The following is a 21,064-nucleotide window of genomic DNA, read 5'->3' on the forward strand; positions in this document are numbered from 1 at the left end:
TACTATAATACTGCTCCTATGTACAAGAATATAACTACTATAATACTGCCTCCTATGTACAAGAATATAACTACTATAATACTGTCCCTGTTAATGATATTTTATATTTGTAATGTTTCCATGCATGTATTATCTCATTAGGTTACTGAACGGATGGTTTATACAGTGGTTTATATAACTGACATGTCGGTACCTGCAGGTTATGGACATGGGGTGGAGTGAATATTTACTTTGATATGCAGTGCACATTCCATCCAGATATAACACAGCTGCTGTTATGTTACACATATAGAGGGGTTATTGTTTGGCATATTTATTTATGGTTTTACGCTCTGGTCGCTGTCGGTTATTATTCTGGTGAGGGGCACTTACTACAACAATCACTTTCTTTGTTTTTTCTTTCAAATAAATGAATCTTTTGTTGTAATGTTTATGTATAATATACATTCTGGTAAATATTGTGAGCGCACTGCCACCTACTGGAGGTAATAAAGAATGCATGCATACAAGCAGACACCTGCAAGTGGACAGCTTTTCTTTACGTTAATTTCTGCGTTTTAAGTGAAAGTTTTTCTATTACAATTTTTTATTACAGCAGTGATTGCATCTGTGTTTTATAAACTGAGTTTAAAGGTCTCTATCAGGAGACGAGCACCTTAAGTGCTTAAATGACATTGGGGGACATTCTTGAGTTCTTGTACTGGGGCTTTAAGTTTTACCTAAAGTTCCACATGTAGATGTTCTGCACCAGGCGTGTAGTATGTGTTTCTTCACTCCATGCCATTATATGTAAACCAACCATCTGATTCCAGTAGACAGTGCAGATAAGCTGAATTCAATACTTAGTCTTATCTGCAAAATGTAATTTATTTCTCATAGATTGAATACAACAACAGAGTAGAAGACATTGTTCAGGTTTGGAATCCATGGGGCAAAGGAGAATGGAACGGACGCTGGAGCGATGGGTAAATATCAGTCCTTTATAATTCCTGAGTTATTATAGTTATGACAAACCTTTTTTTTTTTGCAAAGCTCAAAAGGGTATTCCTACCTTAGATATTTATGGTATACTAGCAGACTATGCCATTCCGGGCACCTATTTCCTGAATGGGGTCACGTGCCCTTCGTCTTCACCTAGTAAGGCAGCCTCCTGTGTCCTGGAGAAGAGTAAATGTAGAGGCGCAATGTTGGACAGTCACTTGTATGGGAGTTATGGAAACAGCTGGACAGGATACAACAGGATGGGAGTCAGAGGTCCCCCATTCTGGAGCTAAAGATTCTGTGGATATGCAGTAAATGTCTAAGGTGAAAATATCATTTTAATCTCTGTATCTGAAATGTTCTGCAGCTTTCTTCAGACTTTTTTATTTATTTCCTCACCATTTTCAAGGTATGTGCCTGCTGTCAGTGAATAAGGACAGTCACCGTTACAGTTAGAGGTTGCAACCCTGCACATAGCTCATTCTGTCCTCATATGATAAGTGGATACAATTATATCCAGTCTAGACAATGCTCTGTGAGATAAAGGGAGCAGCCGCACACATCTCTCTGCTAGTTTGCTACAATGTATCAGATTGGAATCCAGGCTGTTTAGCTCACAGTGTTTATTTTGAAAATGGTAATAAATAGAAAAATAAAGTTATATTGGCAAATTTTAGACTTCTCCAATTATGCAGTGGTTAAACAGTTTATTTAAGACATGAATCCTTAAATTTCTGGTTCTTAGGGCTATAACTACCTTGTATACTGATCTTTGTGCCAAAGTAGAGACGTATTTGAGTCCTACACCCAAGAGAAACTATCTACAGTTGCAAGAAAAAGTATGTGAACCCTTTTGGAATGATTTGGATTTCTGCATAAATTGGTCATAAAATGTGATCTGATCTTCATCTAAGTCACAACAATAGACAATCACAGTCTGCTTAACCTAATAACACACAAAGAATTAAATGTTACCATGTTTTTATTCAACACACCATGTAAACATTCACAGTGCAGGTGGAAAAAGTATGTGAACCCCTAGACTAATGACATCTCCAAGAGCCTAATTGGAGTCCAATCAATGAGATGAGATTGGAGGTGTTGGTTACAGCTGCCCTGCCCTATAAAAAACACACACCAGTTCTGGGTTTGCTTTTCACAAGAAGCATTGCCTGATGTGAATGATGCCTCGCACAAAAGAGCTCTCAGAAGACCTACGATTAAGAATTGTTGACTTGCATAAAGCTGGAAAGGGTTATAAAAGTATCTCCAAAAGCCTTGCTGTTCATCAGTCCACGGTAAGACAAACTGTCTATAAATGGAGAAAGTTCAGCACTGCTGCTACTCTCCCTAGGAGTGGCCGTCCTGTAAAGATGACTGCAAGAGCACAGCGCAGACTGCTCAATGAGGTGAAGAAGAATCCTAGAGTGTCAGCTAAAGACTTACAGAAGTCTCTGGCATATGATAACATCCCTGTTAGCGAATCTACGATACGTAAAACACTAAACAAGAATGGATTTCATGGGAGGACACCACAGAGGAAGCCACTGCTGTCCAAAAAAAACATTGCTGCACGTTTACAGTTTGCACAAGAGCACCTGGATGTTCCACAGCAGTACTGGCAAAATATTCTGTGGACAGATGAAACCAAAAGAGTAGTTTGGAAGAAACACACAACACTATGTGTGGAAAATAGAGGCACAGCACACCAACCTCAAAACCTCATCCCAACTGTGAGGTATGGTGGTGGGGGCATCATGGTTTGGGGCTGCTTTGCTGCGTCAGGGCCTGGACGGATTCCTATCATCGAAGTAAAAATTAATTCCCATGTTTATCAAGACATTTTGCAGGAGAACTTAAGGCCATCTGTCCACCAGCAGCAGCTCAACAGAAGATGGATGTTGCCACAGGACAACGACCCAAAGCATAGAAGTAAATCAACAACAGAATGGCTTAAACAGAAGAAAATCCGCCTTCTGGAGTGGCCCAGTCCGAGTCCTGACCTCAACCCGATTGAGATGCTGTGGCATGACCTCAAGAAAGCGATTCACACCAGACATCCCAAGAATATTGCTGAACTGAAACGGTTCTGTAAAGAGGAATGGTCAGGAATTACTCCTGACCGTTGTGCACGTCTGATCTGCAACTGCAGGAAACGTTTGGTTGAAGTTATTGCTGCCAAAGGAGGTTCAACCAGTTATTAAATCCAAGGGTTCACATACTTTTTCCACCTGCAGTGTGAATGTTTACATGGTGTGTTCAATACAAACATGGTAACATTTAATTCTTTGTGTGTTATTAGTTTAAGCAGACTGTGATTGTCTATTGTTGTGCCTTAGATGAAGATCAGATCACATTTTATGACCAATTTGTGCAGAAATCCATATCATTCCAAAGGGTTCACATACTTTTTCTTGCAACTGTATATACATCAAACTGCATTGTAGGGGTTTGATCATGGACCATGGCTTTATTTTAGAGTTTCAGAGTCACTTTCATGCTCTCTATCTGCATAATTATAACTTCTGACTTTCAGCTGCCTGTTTAATCCCTGTCAGTGGAGTAGAATGGTTTGAAAGCGCCCAGAGAGAGCCTGTGGATTCACCCCTTTCTACACAGGCAGAGCTGATCAGGGTTTACTAAGATCCAGCAGCTCTGCTCTTCCCCCGAGACACCTGGGTTGCTGGGTCCACTAGATGAAGCATCATAGACGCTTCCTCTATTCACTGCATAGTGCCTATTGGCCTAAATGAAGTCTGCACAGCAGGCTCATGGGAATTTTACAAGTACTATTCTGAGCCTGCTGTGCAGACCACTTAAGCCCCCCACAGTAATAATTATCCAGTATCCCTTCATTATGAAGCCAGTCTCAATTCCTTATGACCAGCAGCATCTCCAGCAAACACCCCTCACTCAAAAAAACTGCTCACTGGGCAGTACTCAAAAACTGTGGACTGTGTGCTGCAGTACTTGCCACACCGAGCATAGGAGGGAAGGGGGAAACAGGCCTAAAAATCCTGACTGACTACCAGTATGAACAGACCCCAAAGGTAGGTGAGTTCTTATGCAGGAATACCTACAATCCTATCTAGCCCTATAGGACCCTGGTACTAATGGCAGGGACGAGACCACCTGTTCCTCCAAAAGGAAGGACGAACAGGAGTCTTCTTCAGGCCTAATACAAACAATAGGGAAATGCAACACACAGAACACAAACAAAATACAAAAGAGAAAGGAAAGACTTAACTTCAAAGGAGCAATGGAAGCACCAGGAACTCAGCCGAGATCCAACCACAATCTATCCAAAAGATCAAAACAGAAGCTATAAACCGCACAGCATTGTGGGAGAAGCAACTATAAATAGAGAAAGTTAAATGACCCTAATAGCCACACCTGGGGAAAGAAAGTGTGGCAAGCACCAGACACAACACAGACGTCATTTTATCCAAACAGAAAACATGTCAGATCAAACCACGTGTTGCCTGTCTCACCGATCTGCTGCCACCTGTCACGGGAACGTCCGTGACAGTACCCCCCCTTCGACGGGTGACCTACGGACACCCAGGACCGACCTTATCCAGGTGAGACCTGTGGAAGGCTATCACCAAGCAACTGCCATTCACCCGCATCCTCTCTTCTGGTCCATAACCCTTCCACTGAACCAGATACTGAAGAGATCTACGGAGAACTCGAGAGTCAATTATCTTGGCGATCTGAAATTCCAAACTACCGTCCACCATTACAAGAGGGGGTGGTAAGGAATACCGCTCCAAAGGTTCAACATATCTCTTCAACAAAGATTTATGAAACACATTATGAATTTTCAGGGCCTGAGAAAGTTCAAGATGAAAAGCTACAGGATTAATAATGGCAGTGATCTTATATGGACCAATAAATCTTGGACCCAACTTCCAAGAAGGTAATGTTTTTTTTGGACAGCCACACAGAATCATCCACTATTAGGTCCGGACCTTTCATACGTTTCCTGTTAGCCACACGTTTATTACTTGTTGCCCATATTCATCAAGTTATCTTCAATTTTCCGCCATATAGATTACAATGATGACAAAAAACGTTCCTCCTCAGGGATACCAGAAGTATCTGAACCAGAAAATGGGCCAAACTGCAGGTGAAACTCATGTTCCAAAAAACTTCCCAGTGGATTCCTGTCTACGATTATTTATGGCAAACTCTGCCAAAGATAAAAACGAAGACCAATCCTCCTGGTTCTCAGAGACAAAACATCTCAAGTAAGTCTCTAGACTCTGATAAGTGCGCTCCGTCTGTCTGTTCGACTGAGGATGAAAAGCCAAAGAAAAGGACAGTTGTACCCCCAGCCGAGTACAGAACGCCTTCCAGAATCTGGAAACAAACTGAGCAGTCAGGAGAAATTAGGTACTACCAGTCAAAGACAAATGCAGAATTTCTGAATCTACTTTCACCCCTCCAAGAGTCAGATGGGAATTAAATGTCCCTCTTCTTTTTTTTTCGTTGATTGAATGGACAAACTCTGATAAAATGTCCCTTCTGTCTGCAGAAAAAAAAACAGACTCCCTTCCTATTACCAGTATGCTTAAAAGCAGATCCAGGAGTAGCTCCCCCTAATTGCATGGGTTCGTCCCCAGACATAAACCCAGGAGTAGCTTCACCCAAAGTGTCAGAGGAGGATGATACATCATGTGATAGTACATCCTGAGAGTGGGGGCGTCTATCAATGCATATAGCCAGAGAAATAGCAGCCTCCAGAGACACTGGGGTTTCATGAAAGACCAAAGCGTCCTTCAGCCTCTCTGATAACCCTTGACAAAACTGGCTATGGAGGGCAGGATCGTTCCACTCCGCATCCGTAGCCCACCTCCTAAACTCATAGCAATAAATCTCAGTGGAACGATCACCCTGACGACGGCCGCGCAGCTTGGTTTCGGCTAGAGAGGTCCGAACCGGATCATCATAGATAAGACCCAAAGCTTCAAAAATTAATCTACTGACCGGAGAGACTGTGTTTCAGTCAGCAGAGAAAAAGCCCATGACTGTGCATCCCCCTTAAGCAAGGAAAGAACCACACGACTCGCTGTTTCTCCTCCCCAGATGAGTGTGGACGTAGGCTAAAATACAGTTTGCACGCCTCCCTACACAAAATGAAATTATCACATTCCCCAGAAAATCTGTCCGGGAGAGCAATTTTAGGCTCCAGATAGGCCTGGTCTCCACCACTACCACCAGGACCAACAGCCTGTCATCTCTACATTAGTGATGGACGAACATCGGCTGGGACGATTCGCGAAAGCGATCAAATGTTCACGAACCGCAAGTTCTCGGCGGGCCCCATTCACTTTAATGGCAGGCGAACCTGAAAAACCTTCAGGTCATATTTGCAGCCACCAAATACTTACAAGAAGTGCACAAATCGTCCCACAACATGGACAGTGAGGGGAATCAATGGCAAAAATTCCCCCCAAAAATATGTATTTTAATCAGGGGCCATTTTTATGCGTCTTAAAGGGAAATTCTCAGAAATGTGCCCTGCTGAAGCCTAGAAAATTTTTATTTTAGGCTACAGGAGTACAGGCCCCCAAATTAAGCATTCAACTGACAGAAAACATTAAGTGATTATGTGGCTGGAGGTATATTAGACGTTCATCGGATATCAATTTTACTGCAGGACAGTACAAATAGATGTCAAATAGATGTCAAATACATATGTTTAAAAAAACTAAAAATATAAAATTGGATTAAAAACAGGGCTAACGAAATCCCCCCTCTTGAAAAAAAAACCCAAATGATAATAGTTGAAATTCGATAACACGTGGTCGTTGTCAACAGGTGTTGAATTCCTCTGAGGTCCCAACAATTAGGTATTCACCGGATAGAAAAGAACAATTGATAATATGGATGGAGATACATTAGGCGGTCACCGTATAACAATTGGTGCTGAGCGCAAATATTTGAAAAGCAAATTTTTATCGCGAATATCGGCACTTCGAGAATTCGCTAATATTTAGAATATAGTGCTATATATTCGTAATGACGAATATTCGGCGTTTTTTTTTAAACACAGTACACATCAGGTGATCATCCCTCCCTTCTTCTAGCTTGTGGGCCAATAAGAAGGCTTTTTCACAGCTTAGAAACACCCCTAGCAACCAATAGAAAAGTTGCCTGCCCCTCACTATACAAGTTGCACGTATTGCGAAAAAATATGCGCATCATAAATTTCCGAAAATTCTCAAGTGCAAATATATTGGAGCTCTCTATCTGCATATAAAGCTATTTTAATGTCCTGCCGTGTCAACCATTTTATCCAGTCTCAGAAAACTTATACCAGCTTGAAAAAGTGATCCACGCCGGTATTTCGCGCGCATTACGCGAATAATACATTGCCAATTTTCGCAATCAAAAATATAATCTTGAATTCTCGAACTCACCGTATAACAATTTTACTGTTGGCCAGTTAGATTACAGGCCACAATAATTATGCATTTACAGTACATAAATGATCAAGTGATTATGAGGCTGGAGGTATAGTACACGGTCATTCAATATAAATTTTACTGCAGGCCAATGTAGTACAGGCCCCGAACATTAAGCATTCACCGGACAGAAAAGAACAAGTAATTATGTGGCTGGAGGTATACTAGACGGTCATTAGATATAAATTTTACTGCAGGCCAGTACAAATAGATGTCAAATACATATATTTAGAAGAACAAAAATGATAAAATTGGATTAAAAACATAGCTAACGAAATCCCCCGTCTTGAAAAAAACCCATATGATAATAGTTGAAAATCGATAACACGTGGTCGTCACAGGTGTTGAATTCCTCTGAGGTCCCAAACATTAGGCATTCACCGGACAGAAAAGACCTTTTATGCCGCTGTATTTACCTAAGACAGGGACCATTATTTGTTCTGGGTGGTGGCGGATATGTGTGGGCTGTCATGAGGAAATTCAATTAAAAGTGGTCGTCACAGGTGTAAAATTTCTCAGAGATCCATGACTCATTCATTTTTAGAAATGTGAGGTAGTCCACACTGTCGTGAGCTAGGCGAGTGCGCTTATTGGTCACGATCCCTACTGATGCACTAAAAATCCTTTTGGACAGGACACTCGGCGAGGGGCAAGCCAACAGTTCATGGCAAATTGTGCCAGCTCTGGCCACAGGTCAAGCCTGCACACCCAGTAGTCCAGGGGTTCCTCGCTTCTCAGAGCGTCCACATCGGCCGTTAACCCAATGTAGTCGGACACCTGTCGGTCTAGGCGTTCCCTGAGGCTGGATCAGGAGGGCGGCTGTCAATGGGTTGGCTGCAAGAATGATCTCATATCCGAAGTGACCAACGCATCTTCACACCGCCCTTTTCTTGCAGACGCGGTAGGATTGGTACTCGCAAACGTTTCTCTGTGGGTGGAAATTCCTCTGCCAGCGTCCGCATCAGCAGAATGCAGCATCTCTCGCAGCAAGGCCTGGAAATGCTGCATTCTGCCAGCCCTCTGTGATGCTGGTAATATGTCCGCCATTTTGTGTTTGTACCGGGGGTCTAAGTACGTTGCCACCCAGTACTGGTCCTTGCCCTTTATGCTTTTGATACGGGGGTCCCTCTTCAAACACTGGAGCATGAAGGCCAGCATTTTCACTAAATTGGAAGCAGTGGAGCGGCCTGGCTCCTGCTCATCGCCCAGGAGAATGTCGTCCTCGGTGTCCTCCCCCCATCCACGGACAACACCAGGGATCCCAGAAAAGTTTAAAGCCTGCTCTTCTTGCTCCTCTTTCTCCTCCTCCCCCCAGGCACCATCCTCCCCTGACTCCTCTTCAGACTTGTCTCAGATGGAGTAGCCCCCCCTGGGAATTCATTTAGCATTGCGACTTCCTCATCTTCCAGCTCCTGCTCCTCGACGGCTTGATCAATGACACAACGCAATGCAAGCTCCAGAAAGAAGGCGTAAGGTACGATGTCACTGATGGTGCCCTGGCTGAGATTGACAAGTTTGGTGATCTCATCAAATGGCCGCAGAAGTCTGCATGTGTTGCGTATAAGCAGCCACTGGCGCAGTGAAAAGAAACCTGTCCTGCTGCAGAGTTTGTACAGGTAGTCAAAAATGTCACTTTTCTGCTGGAGAAGCCTATCAAGCATATACAAGGTGGAGTTCCAGCACGTCCGGCAGTCACAAATAAGACGTCTGACGGGCAGGTGGTGTCGCCGCTGAACATTAGCAAGGCGAGCCATGGCCGTGTAAGATCTTCTAAAATGGCCAGCGATTTTCCTGGCCTGCCACAAGACGTCCTGGACCCCGGGGTATTTGGCAACGAATCGCTGCACAACTAAGTTCAGGACGTGTGCAATGCCACGTGTGTCATTTTGCCCTGTTTCAGCTCAGAAAGCAGATTGGCACCGTTGTCGCACACCACTTTACCAACTGTAAAATTGAGCGGGGTTAGCCACTGATCGGCCTGAGACAGCAGAGCTGAAAGGAATGTAGGACTGGTGTGGCTCTTGGCTTCCAGGCACAACAGCTGCAGCACAGCATGGCAACGTCTCACCTGGCACGTCGAATAGGTTCTAGGGAGCTTGTGGGGTGCAGCGGAAGAGGTGGTAGCAGTGGAAAAGGAGGAGTCAGCCGAGGAGGAGATGGAGGATGGAGTAGGAGGAGGAGAAGAAGAGGCAGGCCTGCATGCAATCCGTGGCGGTAGCACCACACGGGTGCCACGGGTTACATGCTTGACAGCCGTCAGAAGGTTCACCCAGTGTGCAGTAAAAGTTATGTACCTTCCCTGCCCGTGTTTGCTAGTCCACGTGTCTGTGGTCAGATGTATCTTGGCACCAACACTGTGTGCCAGAGATATATTCACTTGCCGCTGAACGTGGCCATATAGCTCTGGGATGCCTTTCTGGGAGAAATATTTCCTTCCGGGGACCTTATCCATTGCAGTGTGCCAATGGCCACACATTTTCTAAAGGCCTCCGAGTCCACCAGTTTATATGGCAGTAGTTGGCGAGCTAGCAGTTCTGACAAGCCAGCGGTCAGCCGTTGGGCAAGAGGATTATCCGGCATCATCATTTTTTTTTCCCTCGAACATTTGGGCCACAGAAGCCTGCCTTGTGCCAGATGAACGTGACGACAGCACGGTGGAAGGTGGAGTGGAGGACAAATGGGAGGAGAGAGGAGAAGGAGAAGAGGCAGGACGTGGAGCACCAGGAGTGTGGCTTTGTGGGTTCTGACGGCGTTGCTCCCACTGGGCTCGGTGATGGGAGGCCAGGTGCCTTCTTAAGGTGGTCATCCCTAGGTGAGTGTTGGGCTTACTGCGACTTATGCGTTGACAGCACAGGCTGTAGATGGCAACACTATTGTCAGCAGCTGACAAGTTAAAAAAAGCCTACACTGCGGAGCCATGTGCCGGCGTCCTGGGAGCGCAAGATGTGACCGTGCATGGTGGATGGCTCATTCCAGATACATTACAAGTCTGCTTTTTGCCTCCTGTGCACTGCGAGTTCTGCCTGCTTCTCCTCCTTCCCCTCCCTATCTGCTGCTCCGTCTCTCCTTCTGAACTCCCCTCCTCTTCCTCTCTTGTGGGCACTCACGTGACGTCCATCGACACGTCATCATCGTCACCTTCACCACCATCTCGGAGTAGGCAGCAACAGTGGGGACCACACTCCCTGGGCTGATCTGGGCACTGTCGTCAGAGCGCTGGGTGGCGGCGGTTGCCACCTCCTCTTCCTCATCCGATGCCAAGAATGGTTGCGCATCGGTAAGGTCTGGGAATTGATGGGAAAATAATTCCTCTGACTCGAGTGGAGGGGCTATGGTGGTGGTGTCTTTGGGGGTGCACACAGCAGAGAGTGAGGAGGGTGCAGATAGAGAGGATGAGGAGGGTGCAGAAGCGGAAGGCTGAGTGAGCCACTCAATCAACTCTGGTGCAAGCATCCTTTGAGGTAATCGCACGTGCCTTCTCTAACTTCCCACTTAGGCTCCGGCCTGGTGCACCTGCCCGACCTCTACCACCCCTGCTGAATGGATTGCCTCTTCCTCTGCCTGTCATTTTCAAAATGACCCTGTGACAAAGTCCCTATAGAAGAGCAATATTTGTGGAAGCAGGTATTTAGAACCCCTTAATCAGTTTTTTTGGGGGGGCAACTGGTATATTACACCAGTTGCAATTAGTTGTTCCAATAGCGTTTGTCCCTCTATATAGCTGTTGTATGGCAGTAGAACCGCACACAACTGCTGCACAATACAAATGCACTATAATACACTTTCTATGTTAGAAGGTATATTATAAGTATATCACACACCTCAGTATATCACACCTATCAATAGCACACCTATACCAGTCCTTAAAAGGACTTTTGTGGCCCTATTAGCTAGCTTTTGGTGTCTCTATACTCTCTAACAGTCTGTCCCTGCGCCACACAGCAACCTATCCCTAAACTGGCAAAAAAACAGAATGTAAAATGGCGGCCAGATCGGGTTTATTTGTAGGGTAGGGGTGTGTCCATGTGCAGAAACGTCTCAATTGGCTGTCCTGTATGGACATCGCCATATGTTTGCCTGTTCGTCGCGAAACAACTGCCGGGTGAACCGCAAGGCCATCTCTACTCTGCATCTGCGAGACTGTCGTGCGGAGGTCAGCTACCTCCAAAGATAGCTCTTGCAGCTGACCTGCCAGTGCAGCAATAGGATCCATGGCTGCACACAAACACACAAAAATGATGTTTTTGTTGGTTTATTATGTCACGTATTGGTGTGGGAGGGAAACACCACACCGAGCATAGGAGGGAAGGGGGGACCAGGGAATCAGGCCTGAAAACTAGGGAAGGAAAATAGACACCTCCTAGTGAAAACCCTAACCAAAATCCTGACTGACTACCAGTATGAACAGGCCTCAAAGGTAGGTGAGTTCATATGCAGGAATACCTACAATCCTTTCAAGCCCTATAGGACCCTGGTACTAATGGCAGGGACGAGACCACCTGTTCCTCCAAAAGGAAGGATGAACAGGAGTCTCCTTCAGGCCTAATACAAACAATAGAGAAATGCAACACACAGAACTCAAACAAAATACAAAAGGGAAAGGAAAGACTTAACTTCAAAGGAGCAATGGAAGCACCAACTCAACCGAGATCCAACCACAATCTAGCCAAAAGGTCCAAACAGAAGCTATAAACCGCACAGCATTGTGGGAGAAGCAACTATAAATAGAGAAGGTTATATGACCCTAATAGCCACACCTGGGGAAAGAAAGTATGGCAGGCACCAGAAACAGAAAACATGTCAGATCAAACCACGCGTTGCCTGTCTCACCGATCTCCAAATAGGATGTCAGAAGTGGGATTATTTAACAGATGATCCCCCTTCTGACATCACAATAAGCAGCTTTCCCCATTTTTTCAAAAATGTCCCTGAATAGGTCAGAAAGCTGCTAACATAAGCTGCAAAAACATATCAATCACTACAATAACACATTTTTATACCTCATTGTACATTATATAGTCAATTCTGCCTCTCCTCTATTACATGTTATTCTGCTTTGTTTATAGAGAAACTTGTCACTCTGCTAATGTCGTTAAACTGGCGTATAGTCCTATTCCATTAGCGGAGAGAATGTAGTCGACTTTCCTGTAATTAGACGACGGCTCCTAGAAATAATTGATATTCTTGATGTGGAAATAATGACTCTCTGCAGATCTGTTGTTGATTTTTCATCGGGCTGTTCCCAGTAAATATAATGATACAGTATAAGTGGTGGAATATGTCATCCCGGCGCTGTATTAATATATGGAATGTGAATAATAATTGCATACAAAAATTTAATTGCTAAACATGAGCAGGACTGTTTCAAGGACGGAAGGAGGGCCATTTTGCATTTTTCAACTTTTGAGCTCTTTTAGCAACTGTGCTTTATGGCAGCAATCCCAATTTTGTTTCAGCAGCCAAAAAAATTCTAACAACGGTTAAAGTGCCGCTAGATTGGGCTTTTGTGTATTGCATTACATGTGCTGGAACGGGTGTTTTTTCTAAAAAGCACATCATGTGGTCAGACATGGTACTGCAAATACAAGACAGTGTTTATATCTGCATTACTTGAAGAATTTCTTCATATATATGTGACACAAATTAACAAATTCATTAAAAAAATTACAATTTTAGCTTACTAGAAATTATAACACTTTCAACAGTAATCTCTAAACCATCTGGATTTGTGGAAGTATAAAATGTAAAGTAATATGGTGAACGCCTGACTCTATTCATGGAACTGTAGGTTTGGTTGTCCTATGCAGTTGCTATACCTGATATTGAATTTATTAGTGACCATGCTATATACTCTGGTTATGATTCCATTCAAGTAGTCATCAGGTCTTCTTTCATTACACAGTAGGACTCACTAACTTAAAATAAAACATTAGGTTAATACCAGTTCTATGTCCAACCAAAGCGAACCTAAATTTAAATATACTAATATAAGAACTCAACTTTGCAACATCTAACAAAGTTAGGACATGCAATTCAAGGCTATAATTGCATGTATTGTTATGGGACATAATTTTGTAAAAATTATGTGCAGTACACGCAATACCACAGCTGACCTCTTGGTGTGCTACAGTGTAGAAGATCAATGATGGAATCAGAGGACAAACAACTAATGCACCACCTAGTGGTACAAGTATTTACAACAGTCCTTTAATTTTCTGTTCTGTAAAATCCAACATACTATAAAAAAAACGACCTGATTTCTATCTGTACTCAAAATGTGTCTCTTCTCTATTCCAGATCACCTCAATGGGACAGAGTCCGGCCGGAAATAAGGAAAAAACTGAATGTTGACAGGAATGACGGCGAATTTTGGTATATTTATATACATTCTTTCCATACTCCATCATTGAGCCCTAGGATTAATAGAGCTGTTCACATCATATAACCCTCACAGAATTAAAGGAACTGATTTCTTTATATCAGAGGGTGTTAAATACAGTATTTGTACCTCAGGATTTAACTTGTATGTTCTTCTCCAAATGGACTTTTAAATACATGTAGATGCCCTAAAGCCTGGTGCCTGAGGACACCACTATTATAAATGGCACGTGGTCTGTGTGTGTGTAGGTGGGGGGGGGGGGGGGGCTGCAACATATTTTCCTCTAGAGTGCAGGAGCTATAAGTTATATTTCTGCTCCTTGCCATTGTCCAGTCAAGTAGGGTGATGTGACACCAATCCTTCCAGATTCACATGGGTTAGAGGAATGCAAATACGGGGGGGTGGACAAAAGTAATGAGTGACAAAGATGAATAGACTTAGGATATAAAGATTTAAAGGGGTATTTCAGTAAATCTAGAAATAACCTTACAAAAATAGTGGGCATATAAAGCTCCCACATTGTTTTTCAGGGGGAGTTCCTCCTGACTGCTACCATGTGCATCTGTCAGATTGCGGACAGGGTGTTGCTTTGCTAAGTGTTAGGCTTAACAGACTTTGTTAGTGGGGGAGACCTTGTGCTACAAAGGAGTGCCTTACAGACACTTCAGTCTAGAGAATGGTGGACCTCACCTTACTTTTATGGCCTGTCTGATGAGTAATTAGTAGACAACCCCTTTAAGCACTTAAAGGGGTAAATATTTATGTCTTCAGTTGTTAATATATTAAAGGAAATCTGTCACCAGGATTATCGATATTGAAGTAAAAGCCATGGGCTAATGTCACTTAGTACCTTAATTCCAGATGTGCCTTTGTTTCAGCAATAGATGTTTTTAATCTTCTGAAAATCCAATTTATTTGCAAATGAGCCAGTAAGGTACCCAGAGGGACGTCACTCTTGCAGGAAGGAGCCCAGGCATGCCAGGCACGCCCTCATGCTGGGAGCAGGGAAAAAGGGGGCAGAATTATAGCTTGAATGTGATGTAGGAGGGTTTGGTGGACACATTGTGTGGGGGGGGGGGTGCCTGGGCTCCTTCTTTCAAGAGTGACACCCCTCTGGGCACCCTTGCATACCAAACTAGAAAATCTACAATTTCTGGGGAAATTGTGTGAAGTGTTCTTGCCTCCACCAGTAGTCTAAGACTGGAGTGGGCGGAGTAACTGGGTGGAGTGGCTTGAGTAACTGTTGTGTGGTTGGAGTGGCTGGAGTAACTGTGGAAAGGTTGGACTAGGCAGAGTAACTTTATGGAGTGGGCAGAGTAACTGTGTGGAGTGTTTGGAGTCAGTAAAGATAGTAAACATTACACTAACCAATTGATTGATCAAATTTAAAAAGTGCACATGGCAAGCTTGATAGAGTCAGAAATGCATTTCAACTTTTATTTATTTATATAGCACATTTAATTGCAATGTTGTTGCCCAAAGTGCTTCACAATTACATTAAAACATTATCAGCCGATTTGTGTAGGTGGGCTTGAAAATGAGGGAGTGGTGGCAGTTTAGAAATCATGTCCTGATTTTTCAGCTCACACTCTAGCTTTTGTCACTCTGCTGGCTGCTCACACACCTGGGTTCCTATAGCAACTCACTCTACAGCAAGGGCAGAGAAGAGCGGTTAAAAACAAACTGCTCCAACTTGCTCACTTCAATGGCAGTTGCCATCTTAAAACGGTTGTAGTTTAAAAATTATAAATCCTACAGCGAAGAGCTTTATATTGTGAGAATCACAAGACCCAGAACTACATTATATCTCTGAAATATTAAAAATGAAGGCACAGTCGCAGTTTAGAAATCTGGCTAGACTGGAGTTTCAATCAATGTCAATAGGCGACCAGAGTTGCAAACAAATGGTCATATTGTGAAAACTATCAGGACTATGGCTTAGCCGTGGACATTTTTAGTGGCAGCAGGGATAGCTGAACATTTTGATATAAGATTGTGTAGGTGGGCATGAAAATGAGGGACTGGTGGCAGTTTAGAAATCATGTCCTGATTTTTCAGCTCACACTCTAGCTTTTGTCAGCTCCCACTCTAGTTTTGAACATTCCACCATTAATTCCTATGGGACCAATTTCGCCACAAAAACACAGATATTTCATGAACCATTCAGCGAAACGTTACACAAAGTAATAGCACACTAATCGGGAACAATCCGCACGTTTCGGTATATTACTGTCTATGTAGTGTAAAAACTGTGGGAGGAGTTAGGGTGGTAAATTTGGCTATAATAAGAATATATATGTGAGATAACAGTAAGTGGTCTTGCCATGCAAGAACACTTAATAAACTGGATTTTCAGAAGATAGAAAACATCTATTGCTGAAACAAAGGCACATATGGAATTAAGGTACTTACTGCTATTAGGCTATGGCTTTTCTTCAATAGCGATTATCCTGGTGACAGATTTCCTTTAAAGGGGTTGCCTAGCCCCTTGAAATTCGCAAAACTCACCTACCTTTCCCCTGCCCCTCCTGGATATCCTGCAATATCTTGGCCTCTAGAGCTAAAGTTTTGACATAGACACCAGTTCACAAGTAACTTGCTGTAGCAGATACCATTAAGGTCACCAATAACTGGTTAAAATAAACACCACTGAGTTCACAGGTAACTGGCTGCAGCAGACACCACTGAGATCACCGGTAACTGGCTGCAGCAGACACCACTAAGATCACCGGTAACTGGCTGTAGCAGACACCACTGAGGTCACCAGTAACTGGCTGCAATGGACACACTGAATTCACCTGTAACTGGCTGCAGCAGACACCACTGAGATCACTGGTAACTGGCTGCAGCAGACACCACTGAGATCACTGGTAACTGGCTGTAGCAGACACCACTGAGGTCACCAGTAACTGGCTGCAATGGACACCACTGATTTCACCTGTAACTGGCTGCAGCAGACACCACTGAGATCACTGGTAACTGGCTGCAGCAGACACCACTGAGATCACCGGTAACTGGCTGCAGCAGACACCACTGAGATCACTGGTAACTGGCTGCAGCAGACACCACTGAGATCACCGGTAACTGGCTGTAGCAGACACCACTGAGGTCACCAGTAACTGGCTGCAATGGACACCACTGAATTCACCTATAACTGGCTGCAGAGGGCACCACTGAGGTCACCAGTAACTCGCTATAGCGGAAACCACTGAGGTCAGTAGCGATTGCCTGCATGGGTCACATACAGTTGTTGAAATGTCATCACTGAAGATCAGCATGAGAGCAGTGAGAGTAGGTAAGGTATTACCCAGTTTTTTTTTTTTACCATTCTGAGCTTTTGGCCAAACAATTCAAGGGTCCAAACAGCCCATTTTGGAGGGTAACCCTTTCATATGTTGTCTGTTTCATTTATTTAGACCTTGTTCATTTGTATTTTTGCTCTTAGGATGTCCTGCAAAGATTTCGTGCAATATTTTGCACAAGTGAATATCTGTAACCACATGCCAAGCTACTTGGATTTTGGAAACCCACAGTGTGTCTGGGAGATCACCAGCTACTACAACCAGTGGGTGAGAGGCAGCAGCGCCGGAGGCTGTAACTCCGCAGGTAGGTCAAGCAATTACTGCATTTAATAAACACAATTAATTTAAACGGATTTTCCAGAATTTTACATGGCTGGCTTATACATGGGAAAGTCTGTCAATGTGCGATTAGTTGGATCCTCCCTTCACTTCAGTCCCTGATGCAGCAATGTCCATATATCTGTGGTTATGTATGGTGCAAGTCGCCTCAGTTTATTCAGGGACTAAATCACAGTATGTTGGTATGGCAGCTACTTACTTGAAGAGTTGCCTGATGCCGATTTATAGGGTCCCAGGGATCAAATATTAATGGACTTATTATTTCAACCAATTTACAACATTAAAAAACAACTCTTATGTCATGCTGCATCTTCAGGAAAATTTTTGGTAACCAAATCTGTCTCTATTATATACAGAGGATATGTGGAAAAATCCCCAGTACGTGATCACAGTGCCAGAGTCCCAAGGAACAAAGAGGGGGTACAATGTGACCGTGGCTCTTATGCAAAGTCTTAGCAATGAAAGGAAATACAGTCCTCGATGGCTACCTATTGGCTTTGCCTTCTGTAAGGTATGGAAAATGTGAAATAGTGAAAGGGAGAAGTGCTCTGAACAAATGTCAGCCATTGTCCTGTAAAACTAGGCTAGAAATTGTTGTTACTCCATCATCGCTATTGTGACTGTCTTGCAAGTACAAAAAATAACAACTACCGAAATGCCCCCTATGTACAAGACATAACTACTATAATACTGCCCCCTATGTACAAGACATAACTACTATAATACTGCCCCCTATGTACAACATTATAACTACTATAATACTGCCTCCTGTGTACAAGACATAACTACTATAATACTGCTCCTATGTACAAGACATAACTACTATAATACTGCTCCTATGTACAAGACATAACTACTATAATACTGCCCCCTATGTACAACATTATAACTACTATAATACTGCCTCCTATGTACAAGAATATAACTACTATAATACTGCTCCTATGTACAAGAATATAACTACTATAATACTGCCCCTATGTATAAGAATGTAACTACTATAATACTGCTCCTATGTACAAGAATATAACTACTATAATACTGCTCCTATGTACAAGAATATAACTAATATAATACTGCTCCTATGTACAAGAATATAACTACTATAATACTGCTCCTATGTACAAGAATATAACTACTATAATACTGCCTCCTATGTACAAGAATATACCTACTATAATACTGCTCCTATGTACAAGAATATAACTACTATAATACTGCCCCTATGTATAAGAATGTAACTACTATAATACTGCTCATATGTACAAGAATATAACTACTATAATACTGCTCCTATGTACAAGAATATAACTACTATAATACTGCCTCCTATGTACAAGAATATAACTACTATAATACTGCTCCTATGTACAAGAATATAACTACTATAATACTGCCTCCTATGTACAAGAATATAACTACTATAATACTGCCTCCTATGTACACAAATATAACTACTATAATACTGCTCCTATGTACAAGAATATAACTACTATAATACTGCCTCCTATGTACAAGAATATAACTACTATAATACTGCCTCCTATGTACAAGAATATAACTACTATAATACTGCTCCTATGTACAAGAATATAACTACTATAATACTGCTCTTATGTACAAGAATATAACTACTATAATACTGCTCCTATGTACAAGAATATAACTACTATAATACTGCTCCTATGTACAAGAATATAACTACTATAATACTGCTCTTATGTACAAGAGTATAACTACTATAGTACTGCCTCCAATGTACAAGAATATAACTACTATAATACTGCCTCCTATGTACAAGAATATAACCAGTATAATACAGCCTCCTATGTATAAGAATATAACTATCCAGGGCTTTTTTTCTGGCGGAACACCCCGGAACGGCGTTCCGCCACCTATTTTCTCCAACTCGCCCCTCCCCCCTTTAGTTACTGGGCCCAGCCGGCCCGCTGCTTAGGCTGCGCCGCTGCTTACTTAGACAGTTTACAATCATGATTGCTCGCCTCTCAGTCCCTGGCCTTGCAGCCTCCGGCACCTCCGGCTCTCCAGCTCCCGTCCCACCACTGACAGCGGCGGAGAGAGTGAGAGAGCCGAGGAGACGCCGATTCTACAGTGGCCCATAACCCCGCCCCCAGGCCGACTCCATTGCAACCTGTCTGCGGCCCCAGACCTGGGACCCCCCGCCTCCGGCTCCACTGACAGGCCCGCCCAGCACGCAGGGCGGCTGTGGGAGGCGCGGGTGGCAGTTTAGTGTCGTGGGGTGTCGGCACGAGCAGGAGGCAGAGCGGCACCAGGCAGGAAAAGGAAAAAGGTAATTTTTCATTTATTTCATTTTTAAATTAAAAAAGATTGAATTTGCCAATTAGGGGAACAGGAACAGGGAAGGAAGGGGCCAGGCCAGGCTGCGCTGCCCATGTGTGGACTAGGGCAGCGGCGGCCGCGGGCACTGGCAGCCTGGCTGTCACGACCGTCACTGGCAATGGCATTGTGGCACTAGGCAAGGCAGGCACTGGCACACTACTTGGGGCGGCGGGCCCCCCCTTGTGCCACTGCCTGCCAGTGCCCTAGTTCACACATGGCCGGCGCAGCCGGGCCCCATCCTTCCCCCAAGTAGTGTGCCACTGCCTGCCAGTGCCCTAGTCCACACATGGCCGGCGCAGCCGGGCCCCATCCTAAGTTCCCCCAAGTTGGGGGAACTTAGGATGGGGCCCGCTGCGCCGGCCATGTGTGGCAACTGGCAACTAGTGTCATTGGCAGGCAAGGCAGGCACACTACTTGAGGGAAGGATGGGGCCAGGCTGCGCCGGTGTTGTAAAATTTTAACCGAACTATAAAATTTTCCTACCCCCGCCACGTGACTTCTAGATCGCACGCCCCTACGCGCAGGAACAGCGCGTGCACCCAACCGCGCATGCGCCCTCAGGGGTATGGAGATTTCACAGGTCTTTCTACTTGTGAAATCTCCATCCTGCCCTGTGCAGGGAGGATAATAAGATTTTAAGTTATTATCCTCCCTGCACATGGCGAGATGGAGATTTCACAAGTGCAAAGACCGTGAAATCTCCATACCCCTGAGGAGTGGGGTTTACACAAAGAGGAGGGGGGGGTCTTTAAAGGGGCAGTTTTAGGGGGCGGTCCTAGGGGTGGGGAGGGGCATGGACAGAGGGAGGGGGGTGAGTTCCACCACCTTTTCTCTGAGAAAAAATGCCCTGATAACTACTATAATACTGCTCCTATGTATAATAATATAACTACTATAATACTTCTCCTACGTACAGGAATATAACTACTATAATACTGCTCCTATGTACAAGAATATAACTGCTATAATACTGCTCCTATGTACAAGAATATATCTACTATAATGCTGCTCCTATGTACAAGAATATAACTACTATAATACTGCTCCTATGTACAAGAATATAACTACTATAATACTGCTCCTATGTACAAGAATATAACTACTATAATACTGCTTCTATGTACAAGAATATAACTGCTATAATACTGCTCCTATGTACAAGAATATAACTACTATAATACTGCTCCTATGTACAAGAATATAACTACTATAATACTGCTCCTATGTACAAG

At 43.7% G+C, this 21,064-nt stretch overlaps 1 protein-coding gene across 1 annotated transcript in view; it reads left to right on the plus strand.

Annotated features, from left to right (window-relative positions):
* The window catches only part of LOC122936253 (calpain-13-like), a 139,431-nt gene that overhangs the window by 73,622 nt on the left and 44,745 nt on the right, over window positions 1–21,064 (plus strand). Inside the window, exons 8-11 of the mRNA XM_044292369.1 lie at window positions 880–965; window positions 13,749–13,823; window positions 17,276–17,436; window positions 17,828–17,982. Of these exons, the coding sequence (XP_044148304.1) occupies window positions 880–965; window positions 13,749–13,823; window positions 17,276–17,436; window positions 17,828–17,982 (477 nt within the window). The remainder of the gene's footprint in view (window positions 1–879; window positions 966–13,748; window positions 13,824–17,275; window positions 17,437–17,827; window positions 17,983–21,064) is intronic.

Source organism: Bufo gargarizans, chromosome 4 (genome assembly GCF_014858855.1).
Source record: "Bufo gargarizans isolate SCDJY-AF-19 chromosome 4, ASM1485885v1, whole genome shotgun sequence".
Lineage (NCBI taxonomy): Eukaryota > Metazoa > Chordata > Amphibia > Anura > Bufonidae > Bufo > Bufo gargarizans.